The sequence below is a fragment of the Anas acuta genome, chromosome 3, assembly GCF_963932015.1.
Source record: "Anas acuta chromosome 3, bAnaAcu1.1, whole genome shotgun sequence".
In the NCBI taxonomy this organism is placed as follows: domain Eukaryota; kingdom Metazoa; phylum Chordata; class Aves; order Anseriformes; family Anatidae; genus Anas; species Anas acuta.
In genome coordinates, this window is record NC_088981.1 from 2,207,380 (window position 1) to 2,227,586 (window position 20,207).

At 40.1% G+C, this 20,207-nt stretch overlaps 1 protein-coding gene across 4 annotated transcripts in view; it reads left to right on the top strand.

Annotated features, from left to right (window-relative positions):
- The first annotated feature begins 468 nt into the window (after nt 1-468).
- The window catches only part of EML6 (EMAP like 6), a 122,802-nt gene continuing 103,063 nt past the window's right edge, over nt 469-20,207 (top strand). For 3 of the 4 annotated variants that reach the window (XR_011094311.1, XM_068675255.1, XM_068675256.1), the window contains exon 1: nt 473-2,101. Coding sequence is in view for 2 of the 4 variants with exons in the window: in XM_068675255.1 (XP_068531356.1) it covers nt 1,905-2,101 (197 nt within the window). In the remaining 2 variants the exon portion in view is untranslated. Of the gene's footprint in view, nt 2,102-20,207 lie in introns of all 4 variants that reach the window. The other variant, XR_011094312.1, reaches the window with a different exon arrangement.

The following is a 20,207-nucleotide window of genomic DNA, read 5'->3' on the forward strand; positions in this document are numbered from 1 at the left end:
TGGAAACATTCCAGAGACTTGGCTGAACTTGTATTAAGCATCATATGGTCAAAGCTGCTGATGGGAATACTTCAGAGAGAACTTGCTGTAGGGTTATGAAAGAAATGAGACGCTGCACCATCTGCAACACACGGCGCGTGAGGCGCAGAGACGCCGCGCGCCGCCCCTGACGCGAGTGGCCTCGAAGGCGGGAAGCGGCGCCGGGCCGCGCGCGCCACCCCGCCTCGCGCCGCGGCCGTTGCACCGCCGCCTCCGCTCCCGCCGCAATACGGTCACCACGGCAACCGCCCGGCGCTGCTGCCGCCGCGGGGCATCCTGGGAGTTGTAGTTCCTCTCCGCCCTCTGCCCCCTGGCCGCGCGGTGAGCGAGGGTCCCGCCGGAACTCGCATCCCCACGAGGCGCCGCGAGGGCCGGGGCGGGGGCGGGGGCGCGGCGCTGGCAACCAAAGGCGGGCGGGAGGGCAGCGCCCGGCCCTCAGTGGGGGCTGCGGTTCCCTCCGCGGGCTGTTGCTGAGGTTTTCCTCTCAGCTTCCCTTGGAGGGTGGAGGAGCTGAGGGCGGGGAGCGCTGCCGGCGCTGTGAGGGTGTGAGAGCCGCTATCGACGCGCTGCGCTCCGCTCGGGGCAGGCTGCGAGCGTGAGGCGGTGCCGTGTGGGGAAAGGCGCGCGGGTCAGCCTCGTAGCCGGGCGTTTATCCCTGGCTTCCATCTGGCGCTGCGCTGTGGCGCCTCGCGGAACGAGCCGGGGGGTTCTCGCCTCAGATTCAGCATTCGCCTTCCTGCGATTGCGGCCGAGTTTCTGGAGGGCTGGGTTTGGGCTCTCGCTGGGTGATACTACAAAGCGATGGGTGGCTCGCCACAACGTGCAGCCACCATGCTCGCCTGGCGAGGACAGTACAAATCCTGCTCTAGATGAAACAGAAAAGCAAGGAAGGGTGTCCCTGGGAAATACCGCTCCGATGGACAGCAGTAAACCAAGAAATGCATGCAGCGTCACCTCCTCCTGCCACCCTATTTTAAGGCAAATTGGAGTGGTTTGTGACTGAAAAATTACAGCATGAAGTTGTCTGAAGACTGTAGAGTCCAAAAAGAGCAAGTTTCGGAGTCTGGGGAATAAGGATAGATAGGGTAATATCATATTTATTCTGGATGTTGTATGTAAATATGTAAATCCTCTTTCCATAGTACGTTATATGAGGACTGAGAGCACTGGATCCTGCTGGAAAGGCTTAGGAGCCCCTAACCCCTCACTGCTGCCACAGCACACGTCCAAACAGTGCCTCCCCCCCCAGTCAAAGTAGTCCCCCTGCATTTTAAATACAGATGCATTCTGCGGTTTGAAAACACAGGGTTGTGTTTTTTTTTTTTTTTTTCTTTCCCGTTTTTTTCGCCCCCCCTCTCTTTCAGTTTTGATCCAAAGATAGAAATCTTAGCAAGAAGAACACCCGGGCAGCTTTTTTTGCAGGAAGAACACGAAGGTGCAATACGAGAGCTGCAGCGGGGAGCCTTTGGCAGGTGGCGGTGACGCACAGAAGTTACTTTGCCTTCGGGAAGCAAAAAAGCCCTGTCTGCTGTTTCTGTAGGTGTATTTTTGTTATCTCCCTTCTCCCGCAAGAAGTTGCCGGGGCCGCGCAGCAGCGGGAAGCGGCGGCGGCTCGCCCTGGGCGGCAGCAGATTATGGTGGCAGCGCAGCGGGAGGAGCGGTGGCGGCGGCGGTAGCAGCAGCCCCGATCCGCGAATGCGTTTTGCGTTTACGGTCGTCGCTGGCAAGTGCCACCTGAAGCTTCGGCAGCTGGGCAAGGACCGCTAACGTTTTAAAGGGGGAAACCCCGCCGGGGAAGGAGTTAACGGGAGGAGGGGGCAGCGCCAGGTTGTGTGCGTGCTTGTGGGGAGAGGGGATTGGTTATCATGGCGGATCGGACAGCTCCGAGATGCCAGCTCCGTCTGGAGTGGGTTTACGGGTACAGGGGTCACCAATGCCGCAACAACCTGTACTACACGGCGGGCAAAGAGGTAGTCTACTTCGTGGCTGGAGTCGGCGTGGTTTATAACACCAGAGAGCACAGCCAGAAATTCTTCCTAGGGCACAACGACGATATTATCAGGTAAGGGGGTTGACTTTTCTTGTGGTGGGGCGGGGTGGGGTTTAAAAGGAAGGGAGGAGAATGTAGGGCTGGCAGAATACCCCCCTCCTCGCCTCTCACAGCTCCGCTTGTACCTGGCGTTTTAAAGCAGCTCAGATTTGTTATCAGCTGTCTGGGTAAAAGCTGGTATCTAGATTTGATTATTATTAGCACAGCTTCAAAACGTTGCTATCATAACACAGAAGGTAAGTTTTTCTGTTGCACTGCACCAAAGGCAAAATAGCTTATTTCTATATAGAAATGCAGTGGGAAGATCTTAGTGCAACAGTGCTGCAAAATTGTGGATCCAGCAGCTAATCTCCCCAGCGCTGGGAACCTGTATCACCCATTCTGATGTCTTAGATAAGGAAGGTGTCGTTCTCTTTACACCCAGCACAAGAGTGCCATAAACCTGGCCATAAACATACCGTTCTGAAAATCTCCCTGAAAAATCAAGTAGAGCTGTTGGTACTCCAATCAAAATAATTCCAAGTGTGCTGGTGCAAGATGGCTACAAAAGCACAGGTCTTGCTACTGATCTGGCTAATTTCTTGTCTCTTTCTTTCAATTTCTGCTTAAAAAGTGAATTTAATTGATGTTACCATACTACAGAAATACTAATTTTATTGCACCACACAGAGTAACACAACAAAAATGTGGTTCCAGAGCTCAAGATAGCCTTTTAAATAATGTGTTCAGAATATAGAAATTAAGTCAGTAAATAGAAAATTAATGTTGTCTCCACTCCTGCTCTATTCCTGACAAAAACCTGAAACTAGAATATCCTCATAAAGGGAGTTGCATGGTAATGACACTCCTCTGAGCACAGCTAGCTGCTGCCCTCCCTATTCACCTGAATTCAGCATGAATGAAGCATTTGCTTGATCAAAATAGTCCCAGGTGGCTCATGATGTGGTAGTACTGTGGAAATATATGCTGAAGTCAGAGTTCTGACACTGGGTAACAAAATCACATAATTGTCATATAATCATTCTGGAGTCTTGTTTACAGAAAACCATCCACTTTTCCCAGTGAGAGCTTGGCTGCCGTGTCTCCTAGTAGCGTTTTTCTCCTCCCTTTTATGATCTGAGTTAAAGCAGTGCCATTTCAAGAAAATTCGGTGCATGTGGTTACAAGTTTATTGTGGTTTCCAAGGTGTTACCACTTCCAGAAGGTTATTCAAACAGACTATTATGTGTTCAGATAATTAGGAGAGGAATGACTATTTCAGATGCATCCATGGTATCATGAAATGCAAGTTTTCTTTACTGCAGGGACATAATTTTTGATACTCCAGGGGATATGAAGTGTAATCCATATAGAGAGCAGTATGTGTAAGCTAGTGTTTGAATTCTCAATAAATACTAGAAAGATAACTTGTCAAGACACAGCTGCGTATATCCCCTATTTTTTTTATACTTGATAACATTTCCCTGCCAAACCCAACTGTGTTGGACAACTTCTGTGCCTTGTCTTTTAAAACATCTCATATTAGGACACCACTTTTCGGCAGTGTCACATTTAGAGCTTAAAATGGGAATAGGAAGATTGTGAGTGCCTTGTATTTGTACTTTGATACTAACTGTGCTTGGTCTACTTTTTTTTTTTTTTTTTTTTTTTTTTTTTTAAGAAAACTAGCAATCACCTGTTCAAATTAGCAGGTGTTTTGGGGATTCATTGTCTGTTCAGTTAGTGTTTAACTAATGCTTTTGAATGAAGAGTTTTGTTTCTGATCCAGGTCAAGATGAGAATTCTCTAGGATGACCATAGTTTCTGTAAAGGATGAAATGTTTTGTCCCAGAAAGCATGAACAGGGCCCAAGATGTCAGTTGATTTCCATTTTTAGTGGCCAAGAAAAGTTGCTGTCATAAGGGTTTTAAGGAAGGAAAAAGTTGTCGTTGAAGTGTCTCCAAAATGTTGCTAGAATATTCTGTTGTTGGCATCTGTTAATGTTTGCCTCTTCTGCCTTTGATGCACTTTGTAGACCTTATTGAGGAATATCCTATCACTGTCAGTACTGTAAAGTCAGTGGTTCCTTGTATTGAGTATTGCTGATATATCTAATAAGTGCAGGAATTTAAATGATCACACTTCAGGCTTCACAGAAGCCTGAAAAGAAGAAAAAAAAAAAAAAAAAAAAAGGAAGAAAAAAGTAGAACTTGCAGACTGGAAAAGATTGCAAAATCATTAAGACTGTAAATCCTTGAAGTGTGCAGAACCCCTTCCAGTGGTTGCTATTAGCTCGTCCCATGCTGAAAGCTTTCAGCAAATACAAGTTTGTGGAAACAAATGATGAAGCCATTATTCAGAGGGTTGAGAACATGTGCGTTGCCTTAAAATGTTTGCTACAACCATGAAAGCAGATACCTTCCCTTGGTGAAAAGGTCACATGTAAAGGCGTATGCTCACTGTTTTCACAATTTTAATAGTCTCATCTCTTGCTTTGTATCAAGGTAATGCAGTTGGATGTAATTTAATTTTGGCTATAATAGACCAGGCTATTGGATTAATGGAGAAATGATTTATATATGAAAAGTTCCCTTTGTATAAGGGACTTAATGCACTGCACTTGGCTAGTAAGGTGGATGTTCAAGGTGTGAACAAGGGTATGAACAAGTGAGTTCTGAGGTTCATTTCTTGTGTGAGGCAACTGCAAGGTGCTGCACTTCCGAGCTCATCCTCCTTTAAACTTCCTAATGAGATACAGTTCTGGACTGCAGAGTTTAACTTTGAAGTGAGTTCTGCTTTGTGGAGAGGTTGGACTGGCTGGCCTCCAGAGCTCCCCTTCAAGCCTAAAGCATTTTATGATTCTTTTGTTACTTCCCATCATATAATGTTATTCTTCTTGCACATTATTTAATTATTTCTGAATAGCTAATGCTATTGTTTATCAAGTACTGTCATTATAAAACAGCATGAGAGCATGTGGTTGAAATGGATAGAATTGGTTCTGGTCTCTGACTACTAATGAGTTTTATTTGGACCCTAAAAATGCATGCCAGTTATGAAGTTTGCAGCTTTGATGGTCAAGCATGACCTAGCAGCCTGGGGGTGTGAAGGTCAGAATATTCCTGTTTTCTCTAAGCTGAGAGCCCTGTGTTTTACTCTAATGCCTATACTACAGACCACAAAGCAATCCTGAAGTTGCTTGCATGGTAGCTCTCTTTGTTCTTGAAACATGATCTAGCTGAAGCATCATAGCTGATGTGTAATAGCTATGTCCAAGTCTAGCTATTGCAACATTTTCACGTAGAAAGGGTAGTACAGATTGTCATTACGCACATAACTTATTTTCATTGAATTTGGTCATTTGTGTTCTACAGGATTAGATTTTGGAAGTTGGAGACTTTTCCTTCCTGAGTAACTTAGAAGTGGGCTTTACAGCAAGCCATTGTAATGGCTGTAAATTAACATCTCAGCAAGAATGTTGCATCCGTGCAGTGTTACTGCCTTCAATGAAATTCATGTAGGATTTATGTTTAGTATTATTGCTTGCAAGACTGGATCATAAGTTTTGACTGTAATTGAACTCTTGCAAAAAGAACAGGTTTTCTTACTCTTATTGTGTGTTACTTTTATAACAGCAAGCAATTAGATGTTTCCTTTTTTTCATTGCCAATAATGTCTGCAGTATTGAACAGTTTTCCTGGATATGCAAAAACTCACTGAGAGAACACCTTTTACATTGTACTGAAGACTTCATCTACAATTAGTAGGTTTCTCATTGTTTCTACCTTACATTCTGAACGAGATTGTGAGTTGTTAAGAACAACTTAATAATGATACGACGCTTATGTTTAACTTGACAGATACCTTCATGTATATGATATGTTGTGGTATTATGCAGTGTGGTGTATGGATGTGGTATATGTTGTGGTATTATGCACGTTATATCACATTATGTGATTTAAAAAAAAATCACATTTCACTTTCTAACTGGCTTAAAACAAGTCACCTGTAAGGCAGGGAGGGAGCTGCACAAGAGACTGCTCCCTTTCTCAGGCACCTCTGTGGTGTTTGCTGCCTGGGCATGTTACCTGGAAAGCCAGCCTATTATCTGTGGATACCAAAGCATGTTGTTTATGTAAGGCTGCTTACGATGTAATAGCGATGTAGGATTTATCAGAATATTGCTGTAAGTATGCTGGTGTACGTGTTCTACTGTGCTGACAGATTGAGATTAAAAATGCGGATGTGCCAATAGTTATGAGATTTACTTTGCTGTGAGAATGACTGGGGGCCTGGTTTGTTCTTTAGAGTGCTCTTTTCAAGAAGCTGGATTCTTATTAGAACGTGACTGTTTTCTTGTCTTTCTGGAGTTGGGGAAAAAAGAAATATGATTGCTTGAGGCAATGTCATATGTTGTTGACAATAGTAAATGTAATTTTGGAGTAAGTAAATTGATGGCAGAGGTTCGCAAATGAAACCCCCAAAGTGAAAATATCAAAAATGTACTTGAATAGTTTTATTCAAATTTATGTATTATAATATTTATGTTTATAGAGGGTGCTTATTTGAGTGGATCTAAAATAATTAAAATTTACATAGAATTGCCACCTTCTTGATGGCAAGTTACAGCATTTGTTTCCTATGAAATGATACTCAAGTTAATGTTTTTATTTCTTGTAATTGTATGGAAAATTGTACTGTCTGTAGCTTGTGTTTAACCTGGACTTCAGTCACAGAAGGACAGGCTGAAACTGTCTTTCTTCAGAACAGCTGAAACTTAGCAACCAAAAAAATAGGAAAGTAGCAATGAAGCCAAATGAGACTTTTAACAACAGAATTTCCAGATGTGTTTCCTATGCAGGTGCTATACAGGTACCAAAGCAAAGCCATTGCAACTTGAAAAGCAGGATTATGGGACAGCTAGGGTGAAGCAGAGTCTGAGATCTGAGTATACCAGAGTGATTTGGGAAGTGTTTTGAGACTGTAGGTTGTTAAAGGATTTTCTTATTATGGAAATCCTTACCCCAGAAATGCCCAAAAGAAACTAATTTTATCAGGTTATGGCTTATTCTACATTCAGTTTCAAAAAAAAACGGGAAAATGCCTGTTCTTTCAGGACATTCTGATGGCTGCTCTTCTATTTGCTCTGTTTGACTGCTATGGTGTGTTAGGATTATAAGCCTTTACTGAGGTGTGAGTTGGCATAAATATTTCTCGTAAATATCCATATTAATGCATCAGGTGTGGAATATATAGTTACAACATCTTATCAAATATAATTTTAAAAGCATTAGTTAAAAAGATAAAAAGTTTAGCAGACATTTATACATGTACAATATGTCTGTGAGAATGGTTGTCACTTAACCACGTTATTTAAACAGACTAATCATTATACATCCCAGTGAGACATCAGATATATAGTAGTAGGAATATAAGAAAGATTCACTGCTTGCCCAGTCGCAGTCTGTGTGTTTGTTTGAACAAGTGAAAAGGTGGTTGTTATTAAAAATTGCAAGTAGAGTTTTGAGCATTTAAATCATTAGTTAGATTTAACTCGTTATCAAAATGGAAAAGAAAAATCTTGTTCAACAAAACAGGAAGCACTTGTATTCTTCTGCAGAAAGTGCTTGGATTGTTATTATATTTCTGTCTTTACACAGTTGAAAAATGACAAGCATTTAAGCCTTTATCAGCTAGTGTATTAAGTTTTTTTCCATTAGATTTGTGAGAAGAAACTCATCACACAGAACTGTGCATCTTTTTTGAAGATCAAGGTTTGGGTATTCATTAATCTTATATTGGAGTCTTGGAGTTAGAGATCTGTCATTTTACCTTCTTCCCATTGCTTACATTAGTTTATCTTGAAATTTAAATTACTATTTTAACATAGATGACTAGGAATCTTCAGGTGTGCAATTGCTATTTACCATCAGTCATAGGAAAATGCCTTTTTGTGAGTCATTCTGAATTTATCTTGGTCATTCAAAGGATGGGGATGGGGGAGCTTTTGGGACAGTTCTGTATTACTGTCTTCTACAATAGGACTTCCTGCAAAAAGTGTACAAATTTTAACTTTTACATAAGTTCATAAACACAAACTGTCTCATAGAGGTCAACCTCCAAGAACTATTCTTTCCGTCTTTCTTAACCTGACTAAACAGATTTCAGATTTATATAGGCAGTTTCCAGATACTTACTTTCTTGATTCCAAGTCTTGATTATTTTATTTGATTTTTGCCAGGAGGAACTACAACTCTATTAATTTGTTTTTTTTCATTGTGTTTTAAAAAAAATTGTGTATTTCAGCACTTAGTGCAGAGTAACGATGCCTGGGATAACTTGTTTGTAACTGGATATGACAAGAGAGAATCATCTTTGATAAGGGCTACAAATGCCCTTCTTACATCTTCACCATAGGAACTGGCAGCCAAGACTTCGCAGATGCGGAGGTGTAGGTTGCTGTAGTCCACGCTTCAGCCTTTTTCTCAAGGACACAAGAGTTGCCTTTGAAAATGGAAGAGGGATTATTATTATTATTTTAGTTTATGCAGAGAATTGCAGAAGAGCACTCCTCTGCTATAGTGTCTCCTTAAGAGTAGAAGCAGGGTTTTCAGCTTGAGGGAGGTTATTTCTTAAATAAAAGTCTTGGGTGATGAGAAGGAACAGCAGCAATACTTCTGTTAACCTTTGTAGAAGGATGAACTGCTGGAACAGTTATTAGGTAGCATAAATATTTCAATGAATTCTCCTCAGTGGCGTTAGTACTAGGCTTAGGTGTAGTATCCACAGGTTTTCTTTAGCTCAAATTGTTTCTGCAGGATGCCTCTTACAGGAACCTTAGTACACAACAAAAACGTAAAATTTGTACTTTTTTTTTTTTCCACCTGAAGTCTTTAATTTGGAATAGCAGCTTTTTTTTTTTTTCCACCTGAAGTCTTTAATTTGGAATAGCAGATTAGGGAAGTATCTAGGAGGTAGCCTTACTGTACCTCTGTTTCCCCCATGTCTGTGCACCTGGCACCTTCACTGGAGGTAGACTGGGACACAACTTCTCTTCAGGCAACTGCGGTTCTTTTCTGTGGTGTGAAAGAACGTAATGGTGTGATACAGATGAGGTGCTAACCTAGAATTACTAATTTCAGGCTGATTTTGAAGACACATTCTAGTTTGGGCCTGCACTGGCTACATCGCTTTTAAGTCAGGAAGCAGGTTTTAAAGATTTATATCCGAGCTACAGGGTTGCAGGAAACAGCCTTTAACAAAAGATGCTCAAAGTCCATTAAAATCACAGCTAGGAATATTACTTTCTGTAGTTTCATGGTAGTTTAACATAACACCATAGGTCTGGTGTGTAAGTATTGTTCATCAAATAAAGTAAATAATTTATTAAACATTAAAAAAAAAAAAAAAAAAGCAGAACATTATTACAAGAGGTGCACATATTCCTTTAGTGATATTTTCACAACAGGTTTTCCCAGAACGTTCAGGTAATGCTGTTTCAGGGAACCTGCTGGATGCATTTGCTTGAGTGTAGAAGCCTAGAAGAAATGAAGTATGCACTGAAGTTTAACGTAGACATTGCATTTATAGTGGTTGAAAGGTTGGTTTTTCCAAAAGCTTACAGAGCCTTCCTGGATGTTTTTAGAAGATTAAGATTAGTGGACATAGACTCAGGATATGAATATTTTTGCACTTTGAGACTTGAAAATAATTTTGAGTCTTTAAGATTGTTAAATAATGTTGTTAAAGAAATGTCATTATGCTTACTTTTATTGTTTTATGCATAGCACTTTATTCTCCTGTTACATTTCCCGTGCTTTATAATTGAATTGGTTTCTGTACAACATTCAGAATCTAAAATTTTTGGGGCCTTCTTTTGGATATGGGACTCTTTTGCATACATAATTTTGGATATCAATTACATCACAGATCTCAAATGAAAATTAGAATTTCTGTTTTATTTTCAGTGGAAATTTGACATTTATATTGCACTAAAAGGAATAAACTAGGAATAAAATTAGCTCAGGAGAGCTAATTCTCTTTATTTCCCTTCTGTTAAGTTAAAAGAACAGACTTTTCAGAGTTCTTCACATCTGTGTTAGGTTCATTTTTTTTCCACCCTCTTCAGAGGAGCCTCCTTCACTCTGCCAAAGAGAAGCTTATGGACCGCAAAGCCTGCTACGCCAAAGCTGGCCTTCATGAACAGAGCTGGCCTGATGCTAGCTGCAAGAGGGTTTGGCTTTCTTTTTTCTTTTTCTATATACACTAAAAAAAATCCAGTGGTAGCTTAAGAAATGAGTCATGGTGACACCTGTATAGGCTGAAGATCATTGGGAGCAAAAGAGGTGGGGGGAGAAAAGCAATCTGTAGGACACTGTTTAAGGATGAACACTTAAGTGATCTTGGATAAATGGAAAATGGGCTAGGAGTACTAAAGAGTAAGAGGATAGACCAGTAATAAAGCTGCTGTCAAGCAGTTAATATTCATTTCGTATGCATCAACTTGTAAAACTTTACCTCTGAGTAGTCTAAATTGTCCTACTATACCACAAATAAGCACTGATAGCCTACTGTATTCATAAAAAAAACAACCACAACAAACAAAACTTCTGATGATCAAGTTGCGATCACAACAAAGTGATTTGGGGCTAAGGCTAACGTTTTGGATGTAATTAATTTCTGATTTTTTTAACCTCCTGACCAGTACACTGATCCCTTTGCTTTTCCTGAATTGATGAATGTTATACAGCTATTGCTTTGCCCTAAAGTTGCTTAATCTGCCCAATTGCAAACTGCTTGCTGGGGCTTTGGTAACAATTCAGAAGAGTTACTGCTAGTATTCTAAAAAGCACCTATGTGAATGCCAAGTACTTTGCTTCACACGGGACATTTTGAAGCAAGCTGCTTGTAGGCCATACTAGAGATCTGTGTCAATGTGTTTGCTACATACAGTTTTGGTCTTCCAAACATTAACTTATTTTTTGGTCTTGGTACGAGATTGGTGCTTGCAAGATAGTGACAGGGATGTTTGAGCAGATGTTTGAGAAAGGCAGTAGGTGCAAAATGTTTCAAACAGTAGCCTTATGCTGGCAATAGACATCTGGAAAAGATGATTTAGCTGTAATTGCCACCTTTAAAATTATATTATTTTGAAATCAGACTAGTCAGAATAACTAGTGTATTTATTAGCAGTAAACTTACTAGTAAATTTATTAGTGGTGGGGGCAGATGATTATTTCGAATCCAGTAAAAGTTTTGAAAGCTTTTACATTTTTGCTATTAAATGTGTTTTGAGAAACTGATGAAAAAAGGTAATGTAATATAGTGTTATGTACCCTGTATAATTACAGTCACTGAATATAGATTAATCCCTACGAATATTCTCCATAGCCTCTAGTTTAAATTTATCCAGTGGCTCAGTAAAGGTGTTTTATTCCTCGGTAAGGTTGATTTCAATAGGTCTCTTGCATACACCTTTCTAAACTCAGGATAGTAATCTTACGTGAGTTTATTACCATACATGCTACTATTTTTGGTTAAATAAAATTATTAAATCAGAGGTAGAACTGAGACAAGAAAATGTTCAGGCATTCCTGCCATATATCCCTGTAAAGTAAAGACTAAAATTAAAAAAACAGTAATGGGACATGTGCCTGCATGCACAGAGAGGGAGAAAATAACTATTGTTTTAAGAAAAACTGAGGTGTGCTAAAGAATTTCTATCTGAAGAGCTCCAGATACTGACATTTTAATGAAACTGGCATTTCATTAAATCCCTTATATTCCTGAAGGACCCTAAAGATAGAAAGGAATCTAACCATAATTTTTGATAACTTTTTGCTGTGATGAAAATGTATTGGTCTGGAATTTTACCCTGCCACCTGAAAGAAATGTTAATTACTGGAAGGAGTACAGAGACACTGAATCCTCACAAACATATTTTTTTTTTATTTGAGCATTGAATTTGTATCATTAGAGTATCACTATCACTGGCTTACAGGTTTTGGACTATTCTGATATTCCTGTAGCCTACAACAGCAATAGCAAGCAGCCTAGCTGTTCTCATTCATTACTGGTTCCATTAATTATATTTTAGCTGAAGATGAACTGCTAATGAAACCACTTCTGATACTAGAACATTTCTCTTATGACTTAATGTGCCAGTCATGAGGCTAAAATGACTTGCACCCTTTAAAAAAAATAATCGTATCTTTTAAAAATAGTCTTTCATAAAATTAATTCCTTTCTGGCAAAACACTAATACCTTTAGCAAAAGCAATTTCATAAATAGTGACTATATTAAGAAAATAGATGTGAACTAGTTTCTTCTTTTGAGATAGAACTTTAGCTAAGAACTTTAATTTGAAGGGGTTGTGTCTTTTTGTTTATTTGTTTTCTTATTTACTTTTTTCAGGGCTTCTATCAGAGTTTCAGATTTATAACTTATTTTTCTCCTTGTAAGGAGCTTGATTTTGGGGTAGGAGAAGGAAATAAAATACAGCATGAAAGAATATTCTCTTCAGTTTTGTTTGTAGAATGAATAGAGCGTGCATGCTACCAGCTATACTAACACAGGTCTAATACTGATTTTTGACTGCTCACCTCCATGGCATCACTGTTGTATTACAAAAAATGAAGGAGGCAATAAAGAGTTTTTACAAGCAGCCAGCAGAATTGTTACAATAGATTCTAAAGAAGGTAATTCCTTTCTTCACATAGGTCATATTCCCAACTACTGTGTTTTCCTGTGTTTTCTTGCTGTCTTTTCAGCAGACCCTTTCTTTTCTGTAGATGTAAAGAAGAGTTCTTAAAATAATAAATCTTAAAACGCACATATGGCAAAAGCCTGCGGTTTCCAACTCTTGGGCCAGATCAGTTATTTCAGTGTATATTTTAACACTTTATTACAGTATAGTTTATTGCTAGAGAAATTATAAATAAAAATACCATGTACTGTACAGAAAATCCATGACTTGCATTAACACTGAATGCCAAGAATGGGGTAACTTTTTTTTTTGAAAGCTTGTCACAGAATCACAGAATTGAAGGGGTTGGAAGGGACTTTAAGAGATCATCGGGTCCAACCCCCCTGCCAAAGCAGGTTCCCTAGAGCAGGCTGCTCAGTTAGGCGTGCAGACCAGCCTTGAATATCTCCAGAGAAGGAGACCCCACAACCTCTCTGGGCAGCCTGTCCCAGTGGTCCGTCACCCTCACTGTGAATTTCTTTCACATGTTGGTGTGGAGCTTCCTGTGCTCCATTTTGTGGCCATTCCCCTTGTCCTGTCCTCACAGACTACTGAAAAGAGTTTGGCCAAATCCCACTGTTTTCCACACTTAAGATACTTGTAAACATTAGTAAGATCCCCTGCCCTATATAGCATCCATGATACCATAAGCTAGAGAGAAAACACAGAGTATCAGAAAATGGCATGCAGTAAAACAGATTATAACTGTCTGATACAACATGCTGCTGCTAGGCAGTTACATAACTGCGTGAAACTCTTCAGTGTCCCCTGCACTACAGAACCTAAAATACAGCAGAAAGGTCTCAGCCGAGGTTACACCAACTGCTCTGAGACTTCACAGCGGACAGAATTCTAGATTCAGAATCCATGCTCTAAATAGTTTGCGAAGAAATCAAGAGAAAAAGAGAAATAATAGTAGACAAGGGAATGAGACGTAGTGCTTGCATAAAAAACAGAGAAAATCATGATTTCATTTAAGTCCTGTTTAAAATGAATCCTTTGGATAACTATAATCTCTCTCAAATAGAGCATTTAGTGGATTTTGGAGTGTAATATGTTTCCAACACCTGCTTTTTCATATTTCTGTCTTTGTCTGCACGTTCATTAAAACAGGTAAAATTAGTAATTATGTGGGTAATTAATAACTATATTGCATAAAAATTTGGGGGCAAGGAGGTGTCCTATATTATGATGGTGCTCAGTGCCACCAGTTCTATTGAAGAAGCAATAACCTGAAGCTGTTTGTGAATACCTTTTTAAAACTTGTGCTTAGTCATTCACCAGAACATAAAGATTAATGAATGCTAAAAAGGGTTGGCTGAGATTTGGGTACTTGGAAGTGGATTGGAAAGATGCACGGAGTAGATCCAACAGTGCAAAACAGAACTTCCTACCTAGATAGATATTTTGAGCCTTTTTTTTGTTTTTGGTTCTGCAAAGATAAAGGTACTTAAAATAAGTTCAGATACAGAACATATTTCTTTGAAAACATTACGTCCTTAGAAGCACAGATACTGTTGGGTTCCAGGGAGAACTCTGATTCCTCAGCAATTTAATAGTGAAAATTTTATCTATCACTGCTTATGTAAAGCATGAATTTAATTACATGGCATTACTTTTAATTTGAAGTTTACTGAATTTACATCTTAAAACAATTCACTTTCAAATAACTACAAAGCAGTCTTGTCGACATTGCTTACCTCAAGATAAGTTACTGTCAAGTCAGATTGTACGTGCAGCAGGTGAGTTTTGAACAATCTCTCAAGTATTCAGATAGTTTCTTTCAGTTACCTAGCTTAGGTGCTGCTCAGGAAACTAAAGTCAAGAGCCCAACTTAATTCAGTTGTCAAAGAAGAACAGTTTTCAGGCAGGCAATTCAAACCTTGTCCAAGTTAATTGCCTAAAATAACCTTAAGTAGAGGTACTGAATGATTTCCCTTCAAATTTTTTTTCCAACTCTATTTTATAGCCAGCACAGAATGGAAGTTAATCTGATTCAAAGAGAATAAATTTCCAAACTCCTCCTTCATTTTTTGCTATTTCTCTCATCTTTCTGGAAAGTTATCAAAGGCAGTATTTTCTTTTCAGCTATTGTGATGGCTCTGAGTACTATCTTATGTGCTAGCATATGAATTGCTCTGTTAATGCAGATGGATCATTTTTCAAGCTTACAAGTAAGTTAGTCTTCAGTGGGTATAATTTCTGGAAGCACTTTCCAAAGCTTATTAATACACAGAGGGAACTGTGATGTGGATCTTTAAATGTGAAATGAAGCTATTCTCTTAAAACATAGAATCATAAAAATAGAATATCCCGAGTTGGCAGGAACCCATAAGGATCATTGAATCTAACTCCCGGCACTGCACAGGTCTACCCCAAATTTTAGACCATGTGACCAAGTGCACAGTCCAAACGCTTCTTCAATTCCGACAGGCTTGGTGCAGTGACTGCTTCCCCAGGGAGCCTGTTCCAGTGTGCGACCACCCTCTCGGTGAAGAACCTCTTCCTGATGTCTAGCTTAAACCTCCACTGCCTCAGCTTGACACCATCCCCATGGGTCCTATCACTGGTGACTAAGGAGAATAGGTCAGCGCCTGCCCCTCCGCTCCCTCTGGTGAGGAAGCTGTAGACCACAATGAGGTCTCCCCTCAGCCTCTTTTCCAGGCTCAACAGGCCAAGTGACCTCAGCTGCTCCTCATACGTCTTCCCCTCTAGTCCCTTCACCATCTTTGTTGCCCTCCTCTGGACACTCTCCAATAATTTTGCATCCTTTCTGTACTGTGGTGCCCAGAACTACACACAGTACTCGAGGTGAGGCCACACCAGCGCAGAGTAGAGCGGGACAGTCCCTTCCCTCAACCGACTAGCGATGCTGTGCTTGATGCACCCCAGGACACGGTTGGCCCTCCTGGCTGCCAGGTCACCCTGCTGGCTCATATTCAACTTGCTGTCAACCACAACCCCCTAGACCCCTCTCTGTGGGGCTGCTCTCCAGCATCTCATCGCCCAGTCTGTACATATAGCCAGGGTTGCCCCGTCCCAGGTGCAGGACCTGGCACTTGTTTTTGTTAAACTTCATGTAGTTGGTGATCGTCCAGCTCTCCAATCTGTCCAGGTCTCTCTGCAAGGCCTTTCCACCCTCAACAGAGTCGACAGCTCCTCCAAGTTTGGTGTCATTGGCAAATTTGCTCAAACACCTTCTAGTCCGACAACCAAGTCGTTTATAAAAACATTGAAGAGGACTGGCCCTAAAATGGAGCCTTGAGGGACCCCACTACGGGCCACGTCAGGCAGGTGGATGGTCACATTTACCACAACCCTTTGAGCCCTGCCCATCAGCCAATTGCTCACCCATCGTATGATGTTTTTGTTTAGCTGTATGCTGGACATTTTGTCCGGTAGGAGCCCATGGGAAACTGTCAAAAGCTTTGCTGAAGTCCATAAATATCACATCAGCTGGTTTCCCTTGATCGACTATATGGGTGATCTTATCATAAAAGGAAATCAAATTTGTTAGGCAGGACCTATCCCTCATGAACCCGTGTTGGCTGGGACTGGTGACCGCGTTGTCTCCCAGGTGCGCTTCAGTAACTTCAAGGATCATCTTCTCCATAATTTTGCCAGGCACTGACGTGAGACTGACAGGCCTGTAATTGCTAGGGTCTTCTTTCTTGCACTTCTTGAAAATTGGTACAACATTTGCCAGCTTCCAGTCTACTGGGACCTCTCCAGATTCCCAAGACCATTGAAAAATAATTGAGAGGTCCCGCGATGACATCAGCCAGCTCTCTGAGCACCCTGGGATGAATCCCGTCTGGACCCATGGACTTGTATGGATCCAGGTGGAGCAGCAAATCCCACACACTTTCAGGGTTGATTAGGAGTTTATTATTCCCACCATCATGGTCCTCCAGCTCAGGGCACCCTGGGTCCCGAAGCCCATCATCAGTGTTGAAGACAGAGGCAAAGAAGGCATTAAACATCTCTGCTTTGCCTATGTCATTGTCTGTGAGGTAACCTTCCCCATCAAGTAGCGGATCTGTTTCCTTTGGTCCTTCTTTTTCAGTTCGTATATCTAAAAAAAACGTTTTTATTGTCTTTCACAGACTTGGCCAGCTTCAACTCTAGTTGGACTTTGGCCACACAAATTTTCTCCCTACCGATGCGAACAGTGTCCCTGTATTCCTTCCAGATCACCTGACCCTCCTTCCAGCAGTTGTACATTTTCTTTTTTCCCCTAAGCTCCAGTAGAAGATCCCTGGTCAGCCAGGCTGGCCTTCTGCCCCGCCTGCTTGACTTCCGATATTTTGGAATTGCTCGATCCTATGCTTTTAGGAGGCAGTGCTTAAAGACTGACCAGCACTGATGGACGCCGATGCCTTCAAAAACAGTTTCCCAGGGGACCTTGTTGACTAGTTCCCTGAGCAGCCTGAAGTCTCATCAGCATAAGATTTCATTGAAATCAGACTGTCAGGGATGAAAGTACGATTGAGAGATGCTGGGAATCCTGGTGTATGTAAAGACTTCCATTTGAACTTTATATGTGTTATGTAGCTCTTGATGTGTTCGTTAGCAGTGATAGCACTATCTGCTTGTGACATCCAGTGTTCCTGGAGCAGACGGGTTAGACTGACTTCAAAACAGCCAAAAAACCCTTCAAATTGTATAAACTGACATAATAAATTCGGTAAAAGAAAGAGATTAACCATCTCAAAAGTGGTCTACATACAAGTATTAACAGTTACAAGTTATGTTAATAGTTGTGTTAATTACTACAGTTTTAATGCTTATGTGAAGAAATCATAGAGCTTCATAGGTCAGTGACACCTGTTTATTTTTGTAAATGCCTACCTTAAGAATATATTAATCTGGTTAGGTAGTATTTTTCTCAGAGTTGACACAATGTGACATATAATACGGCTTTTTTGTAAGAGCTGAGAAAAGTGCCCCTTTATCTGAGCTAGAAATGTTTTGGCACTTGTGTTGACATCAGCGTACCTGGCAAGTACGTTGGCACTTGTGTCTACATATCCTGCATGGGCAGCCTGCTCTAGGGAACCTGCTTTGGCAGGGGGGTTGGACCCAATGATGTTCTGAGGTCCCTTCCAACCCCTTCAATTCTGTGATTCTGTAATTTCACAATTTTATTTCAATTAACTGTTAGACCTGATGATTGCTTATAAGATGAATTGGGCATAGCCGTGGTTTTTTGTTTTTCAGCAGAGATCAGATTAAATCAAGTATGAATACACTGCTTTTTAAAAACAAACAAACAAAACAACAACAACAAAAAATAACAGCTCTTTGGAATGTACTGTTTCTTGCTGTATTAAATACTTATTCGATGGAATTGTTCTGAATGTGCTCTGTGCCCAGTGTATTGCATTTCACATGTTCCCTGGGGTATCCTTTATTTTTTGTTTTGAATCTGTGGGACTCCCTACTGCCTAGAGGTAAATGTTCTTTTACCTTGTCAGTTAGCTTGGTATGAGTTACTTTATACATGATGACAGTTAAGTACAGTGCACAATTTTTTCTGCCTTCTTCCATATCAGATGTAACTATTTAATCAGCCTAACCCCCTCAAAATAAGCATTTTCTGCTGCTGTCACGGGTTACTACCAGTTGAGTTATGCTTTGTGTAATTATAATACACATAATTATCCACCTCAGTATTTCATTGGGATTGTGTTCTGCTTTGTTATTTTGTGTTTTTAATGTATCTATCTATATATACACACACCAAAAGCATGTATTTGACTTCTAAATAAATCGTTTTGAGTAGAAGTTTCATATAAATGTTCTGTGTTTAAAAAACAACAAAAATGCTTCTATTTCATATTATAGTATCCTGATTCATGGATGATAGAGCTAATCACAGCCACAGTCTATGCAAATATGTGTATTTTCTATATAAACAGGAATGTCTCTCCCAGAAATGTCTGTTCATACAGTAACAAATTTGACTAGGAATTAGTCTCACTTCTGCTTTTGATAAACTAGTTTCCAAAAATTCTTACTCCACCATAATTTCAGACCAGTAGCATTAGAACTGTTGGCAATGAGATTCATTTATCTTCTTTTCTTCCACTGTGTTGTTTCCCTCTGGGGACAGAATCTTAAACACAGTCTCTCCTTATTTTTAGTGTAGAAAGTAGTTAACTGTCACTAGCAGATAAGAAACACACTTTGTTCTAGATCTCAGAAAACTAAATCCTTAGGACCAGCTTCATTACAGCATTATTAACAAATACCATTCCTAGTTTTGAAAGACTGCTATGGCTTTTTTTTTTTCTTCTGAGATTCAACACAGTAACAGTTGTTATCTGTGTCAGGCCTGTTGCACTTACTAGATTCTGTAGCTCCAAGTATGTTCTCAAAATGCCAATTTGTGATAGCTGTGTATTTCAGTAGAATGGGTATCTGCTTCTGCCCTTGAGTGATGGATAATGCAAGCCAATGAGGTCTCTGCGAAAAGCAACTGCACTAAAATCTCTAATGTTCCTTAGGTCTCAGTTGTGTTCCTTAATTATTGGAGAAATGGAGAATAAATCAATTTTAAACCTAGTGTATGTTGGTTTTGAGGGGGATATTCTGAAACTTTCTTCAAAGTATTTTTTGCTTCATGACAAATCCAATCAATGCTGAATGTATGCTCCTGTCTACAAATCTGTCAAATAAGTGGAAAAGTATACAACAGTCAGCTTCATGGTGTCATATTCTTTTGTCAATAGGCAAGACTTCCTCACTGTCAGACTATCAAAACGCACATCCTGCACAAATAATGTTCATTCTACCAAAAACCTTCCACTGTGTATGCAGGGGTTTTCAGCGTATTCTTGCTTCATCATACAATTTCACATCTGCAATATACGCTTTTAGGACTGGTAAAGAATTAGAAGATTAAACTGCCATCTTTTAGAAATAGGACACATTTTCATTCATGTCTGCGACTATAATAAATATGATTCTGGTTTGTCTTTTGCCTTTATTTAATATGTCCTGAAAGCAACTGAATGCAGCTTCTGCTACACTAAGAAACTTCAGTCTATTTTTATTGGTATTATTTTAAATATTTCTTCTAAATCATTATTAGTGCCAAATTCACTGATGTGAAGTTTTGGCCTCAGGAGTCTCAATGTTACTCATGTATACTTCACTAAAGTTCCTTTCTATCATCAGTTCCTATGCTTCATAATGAATAAGAACTACTTTAATATAGACTGTTTAGTGTATTCCTAAACCTGGCCTACTGAAATTTATCAAGATGATGAATTTCTTCACATCAAATCTTGAAATAGAAGAGTTTCATATGTTTTCTTTCCTGGATGCTTGATGAAGAAGGTGAGTAAAATATTTTCCAGAAATTCAATGATAACAGATCTTCAGAACAC